General features: G+C 58.1%; 1 protein-coding gene across 1 annotated transcript in view; it reads left to right on the top strand.

Moving 5' to 3' along the window:
- MYO9B (myosin IXB) overlaps positions 1 to 6,000 on the top strand; it is a 129,778-nt gene that overhangs the window by 116,615 nt on the left and 7,163 nt on the right. Inside the window, exons 24-33 of the mRNA XM_032268719.1 lie at positions 330 to 463; positions 675 to 865; positions 2,267 to 2,365; positions 2,471 to 2,644; positions 3,345 to 3,386; positions 3,654 to 3,765; positions 4,550 to 4,623; positions 5,146 to 5,338; positions 5,434 to 5,562; positions 5,865 to 5,970. Coding sequence (XP_032124610.1) covers positions 330 to 463; positions 675 to 865; positions 2,267 to 2,365; positions 2,471 to 2,644; positions 3,345 to 3,386; positions 3,654 to 3,765; positions 4,550 to 4,623; positions 5,146 to 5,338; positions 5,434 to 5,562; positions 5,865 to 5,970 — 1,254 coding nt within the window. The remainder of the gene's footprint in view (positions 1 to 329; positions 464 to 674; positions 866 to 2,266; positions 2,366 to 2,470; positions 2,645 to 3,344; positions 3,387 to 3,653; positions 3,766 to 4,549; positions 4,624 to 5,145; positions 5,339 to 5,433; positions 5,563 to 5,864; positions 5,971 to 6,000) is intronic.

Genomic DNA, 6,000 nt, shown 5'->3' with positions numbered 1-6,000 from the left:
TGAGACGGAGTTTCGCTCTTGTTACCCAGGCTGGAGTGCAATGGCACGATCTCGGCTCACCGCAACCTCCGTCTCCTGGGTTCAGGCAATTCTCCTGCCTCAGCCTCCTGAGTAGCTGGGATTACAGGCACGCGCCACCATGCCCAGCTAATGTTTTGTATTTTTAGTAGAGACGGGGTTTCACCATGTTGACCAGGATGGTCTCGATCTCTTGACCTCGTGATCCACCCGCCTCGGCCTCCCAAAGTGCTGGGATTACAGGCTTGAGCCACCGCGCCTGGCCCATGTTCTTTTCAGACTTGAAATAAGTCACGTACTTTCTCCTGCAGATCCACGTTTAAGAGGCTTTTTCTGCATAAAACCAAGGATAAAAAATACAGCCTGGAGGGTGCAGAGGAGCTGGAGAATGCAGTGTCTGGGCACGTGGTGCCGGAAGCCACCACCATGAAGAAGAGCCTGGAAGGTTGGTCACCTGCAGCCTCAGGGACAGAAAGCAGAGCCACCAGTGCCCCTGGGGACATTCAGTGTCCCCAGACCAAGCCGTGAGTTGGCTGTGGGCCAAGCCCTAGGCTCAGAGCCGGGGGTTTCTGGCTCTGGATAAAGGCGTGCCATAAAAGGTCTTCTGCATCCTCCCCCGAACCCGCTCTCACCGGCTGCTTCCTGTCCCCCCACAGTCCCCTCTGGAAACCAGCACCGCCACACTGCAGGTGAGAAGCGCACCAAGGAACCCGGAAGCAAAGGGAAGAAGAACCGAAACGTCAAGATTGGGAAAATCACGGTGTCAGAGAAGTGGCGGGAATCGGTATTCCGCCAGATCACCAATGCCAATGAGCTCAAGTACCTGGACGAGTTCCTACTGAATAAGGTAGGACCGCTAGGCAAGGGCCAGGGGCACGAGGCTGGGCACCCAGGGCAACCATCACAGCCAGCCAGTGTTTTCTGAAACACACCCCAGGGCTTATCAGGTCAAGAATACCAAGTCAGGGCGAGTGCGGTGGCTCACGCCTGTAATCCCAGCACTTTGGGAGGCCAAGGCGGGCGTATCATGACGTCAGGAGATTGAGACCATCCTGGCCAACATGGTGAAACACTGTCTCTACTAAAAATACAAAAAGCTAGCCGGGTGTGGTGGCACGCACCTGTAGTCTCAGCTACTCGGGAGGTTCAGGCAGGAGAATCGCTTGAACCCAGGAGGCAGAGGTTGCAGTGAACTGAGATGGCGCTACTTCATTCCAGCCTGGGTGATAGAGAAGCACTCCATCTCAAACAAAAATTTAAAAAATAAAAAGAATACAAAGTTCAGGCCGGGGACAGTGGTTTATGCCTGTCATCTCAGCACCCTGGGAGGCCAAGGTGGGAGAATCACTTTGGCCCAGAAGTTCAAAACCAGCCTGGGCAACAGAGAGACCCCATCTCTACAAAAGGTTTAAAAATCCACTGGTGTGATGGTGCAAACCTGTAGTCCCAGCTCCTGGGGAGGCTGACGCAGGAGGATCGCTTGAGCCCAGGTCAAGGAACCATGAGCCATGAACGCACCACTGCACTCCAGCCCGGGTGACAGAACAAGACCCTGGCTCAGAAAAATAATAAGGCACATGGTGTCAAAGCAAAGATTGATGAAGCACAGTGTGCAAGAGAAGTGGAGGCGAACAGGCTGTGGCTGCCCTCAGGAGGGTTATACCCTATGGGGGTGGAGGGTGGGCAATCTTGCAACAGATAGAGCTCCATTTGGGAGCTGCACATGGGGCCGATGGGGACACAGAAGGATCAGGAAACCCTCCTAGGAGTAGAGGCATCTTGAAATGACCAGGCCATTCAAGGCCTCCGCGTCCTAGGGTATGGTTGGGTACTGAACCCCTGTGTGGGGCAGCGGAAAGGACCTGAACTGACCTGTAGCTCTCATCTAGGGGGCATTCTGTCCTCCAGGGAACACTGGCAATGTCTGGGGACATTTGGGGTTATTCACCACCTGGGGGGAGGGTGCTGTTGGCATCTGCTGGGCAGAGGCCAGGGATGCTGCTTAACCCGCTGTGGTGCACAGGGCAGACCCCGCTGTGGAGAATAGTCCTGTCCTCAATGTCAGTAGCTTTAACTCTGGGTTGAAACGATGAGACATCAGGCTTGGCCAGAGGAGCTGGATTTTATCCCAAGAGCCAAGGGGATGACTTAGAGAGGACAGAAGTGAAGAAGTGACCCCTGGGAACCTCCTCGGGCACGCAGGTCCCCAGGCCTGAGGCACGCAGAGTCAGCTGCTCTCTCCTTCCAGATAAATGACCTCCGTTCCCAGAAGACGCCCATCGAGAGCTTGTTCATCGAGGCCACCGAGAAGTTCAGGAGCAATATCAAAACCATGTACTCCGTCCCGGTACGTGGTGGCCCGGCCCTCAGCTTTTCCGATGCCCTCCCCCGACCTGTCATTTCTGTCCGCCCCTCGCCCAGGCCCTCAGGGTGATGCCTGGCATTCCCACAGAATGGGAAAATCCACGTGGGCTACAAGGATCTGATGGAGAACTACCAGATCGTCGTCAGCAACCTGGCCACCGAGCGGGGTGAGAAGGACACCAACCTGGTCCTCAACCTCTTCCAGTCGCTGCTAGATGAATTCACCCGCGGCTACACCAAGAATGACTTCGAGACAGTGAAGGTGGGCAGCCCAAGCATGCCACGCCCACCTGTGGCATGCCACGCCCACCATGGCATGCTATTATCACTTTGCCATGCCCACCTGACTGGCCACACCCACCCATGCCTCCCCATGATCTTATGCCACACCCACCTATGACTAGCCACGCCCACCCATGCGTCTCCATGATCTTGTGCCCTGCCTATGACATGCCACGCCCACCATGCCATGCCATTATCATTTTGCCACACCCACCTGACTGGCCACACTCACCCATGCCTCCCCATGATCTTATGCCACACTCACCTATGACATGCCACACCCACCCATGCACTGCCCACACCACACCCACTTGTGCCATGCCATGATCAGATACCCCATGCCCACCTATGACATGCCACACCTATGACATACAACATGCTACACTGACCCGTGTCTTGCCATGAGCACATGCCACACCCACCTATACCATGTCACGCCCATTTGCGCCATCCCTACCTCCTGGTGGGGAGCCCTGCACCCTCCCCACCCCCCCGACACACAGGGACTCATTTCTGGGTCTGGGGTGTCTGAATTGGGGGGCAATAGGGACAATGATGCCACTCCAGGCACGGAAAGGCTAAAGGTACCCAGACGCCTGGGTATGGGGTGCCAGGGGTGGGTTGGGGCTCATCCCAGGGCCTCTTCTCCTCCCTGCTGACCTCCTCCTTGTCCGTCACAGCAGAGCAAAGCTCAGAAGAAGAAGCGGAAGCAGGAGCGCGCTGTGAGTAGGCTGCACGTGGGTGAGAGCTAAGCAGGCGAGCGTTGGCGGGAGCATGCACGTGGGTGTCAGTGTCAGCGTGTACATGGGCCGATGTGCACGTGGATGTGTGTGTGTATACGTGCAAGTGGGTTTTCTCCCCCAGTACACAAGCAGCTGTAGTCTTGAATAGCCGACCCACCCCTGAGATCCCGTGGACCATTATCCACCAGTGGCCAGGGAGGGCTGCTTTCCCCTTCCCCCGCTCAGCACCTTCCTCTGGCCTCACAGGTCCAGGAGCACAACGGGCACGTGTTCGCCAGCTATCAGGTGAGCATCCCGCAGTCGTGCGAGCAGTGCCTCTCCTACATCTGGCTCATGGACAAGGCCCTGCTTTGCAGCGGTGAGTAGCTCCCCCAGGCCCCAAACCCCTCCACGTCCCCCACCACCCCTCACTGCTCAAGAGATCTTCAGGCCCGGGCCCAGTTGCTCATACCTGTAATCCCAGCACTTTGGGAGGCCGAGGTGGGCAGGTCAGTTGAGGTCAGGAGATTGAGACCATCCTGGCCAACATGGTGAAACCCCATCTCTACTAAAAATATAAAAATTAGCTGGGCATGGTGGCAGGCACCTGTAATCCCAGCTACTCAAGAGGCTGAGGCAGGAGAATCACTTGAACCTGGGAGGTGGAGGCTGCAGTGAGCCCCAAGATTGCACCACAGCACTCCAGCGTGGGCAACAGTGAGACTTTGTCTCAAAAATTAAAAAAAAAAAGGAAATCAAAAAGAAGGCAGTCCGGGCCGGGCGTGGTGACTCACGCCTGTAATCCCAGCACTTTGGGAGGCCAAGGCAGGCAGATCACCTGAGGTTGGGAGTTCGAGACCAGCCTGACCAACATGGAGAAACCCTGTCTCTACTGAAAATATAAAATTAGCTGGGCGTGGTGGCGCATGCCTGTAATCCCAGCTACTTGGTAGGCTAAGGCAGGAGAATTGCTTAAACCCGGGAGATGGAGGTTGTGGTGAGCCAAGATCGTGCCATTGCACTCCAGCCTCAGTGACAAGAGCGAAACTCCGTCTCAAAAATAAATAAGAAGGCAGTCTGCGGTCCCCAGCCAGCTGGGTGGGCGGCTCCAGGAACCTGGGGTCCCCAGCACCCTCTGTGACTCCCACCCTGTGACCTCCTAGTGTGTAAAATGACCTGCCACAAGAAGTGCGTGCACAAGATTCAGAGCCACTGCTCCTACACCTACGGGAGGAAGGTGAGTGCTCGAGGCCTGGAACTTTCTAGAATGACACTCCACTCAGGGCCAGGTGCACAGGGACGTGGTGCTTGGTATGAGGGCCAAGCGAGGCATTGGGCAGCCAGCAGGGGTCGGCTGTGGTCTCTGGTTCTGCAGAACACTCCCTTGTCCCTGGTTCTATCCAAACCCCTTGAAGCCCCCAGGCAGGGCCCAGATTTGTGCCTGTGTCTCAGCTCCCCCAGCCCTGCTTATCCTTGCTCCTGAGAGAGCCCTGAGCCACGCAGAAGGAGGCCCCTCAACTCTGTGCATAAGGACAGTGGGGTCCTGAGTGCTAGGGGTGCAGCAAGAGTCAGGCTGCCACACTGGCCTCAGCTGATCTCTGCAGCCCCGTATCCCTGACAGCCATGCAGAAGGGGACAGGGAGGGACAGAACATGCACAGGAAGCCCCGAGGGCCTGGTGTGGGACCAGGAGGGAGGGACCCCCAGAGACGGCCGGAGAGGAAGACAACCAGCCCCAGACCTGACCCCCGGCACCGCAGGGCGAGTCGGGCGCTGAGCCGGGCCACTTCGGCGTGTGCGTGGACAGCCTGACCAGCGACAAGGCCTCGGTGCCCATCGTGCTGGAGAAGCTCCTGGAACACGTGGAGATGCATGGCCTGTACACCGAGGGCCTCTACCGCAAGTCGGGCGCCGCCAACCGCACTCGGGAGCTCAGGCAGGCGCTGCAAACAGGTGGGTGCTGCGGGTAGGTGGGCACAGTGCCAGGCCCCTGGTTCAGCCGTCCCGCCAGCATGCCACTCATCAGTCCCACCCCGCCCACCTCCCAGACCCTGCAGCAGTCAAGCTGGAGAACTTCCCCATCCACGCCATCACGGGGGTGTTGAAGCAGTGGCTGCGGGAGCTGCCGGAGCCCCTCATGACCTTCGCACAGTACGGCGACTTCCTCCGAGCCGTCGGTGAGCCCCACGGTGGTGCGGGCGGCAGCAGGCAGCCCCGGTCAGGGTGCAGCACTCACTGTGGCCAGCCAGGGAGGCGGGACCACCTGGTTCACAAGCTGAGAAACGGAGGCCAGAAGCAGTCAGCCCAGCCAATGCAGGTCCCCAGTGTGGGGTGGGTCCGAGACACCACCATAGCCATCCATTCTTGCCTGGGCACCACACGGTGGGTGGCACCCATGTATCTCAGGTCGTGTGGGTGGGGACCACAGGCACCTTGGGGACCCTTGGGAGCCGACGCCCTCAAACCCCATCCCCGACAGAGCTGCCGGAGAAGCAGGAGCAGCTGGCTGCCATCTACGCTGTCCTGGAGCACCTTCCACAAGCCAATCACAACTCCCTGGAGAGACTCATCTTCCACCTTGTCAAGCAAGTGCCTCCCACCTGCCCTCTGTGGGG

The sequence above is a fragment of the Sapajus apella genome, unplaced genomic scaffold (assembly GCF_009761245.1).
Source record: "Sapajus apella isolate SASKATOON/1434 unplaced genomic scaffold, GSC_monkey_1.0 scaffold185, whole genome shotgun sequence".
NCBI classification, from domain to species: Eukaryota; Metazoa; Chordata; class Mammalia; order Primates; family Cebidae; genus Sapajus; species Sapajus apella.
This window is presented reverse-complemented; position numbering and strand designations above follow the sequence as displayed.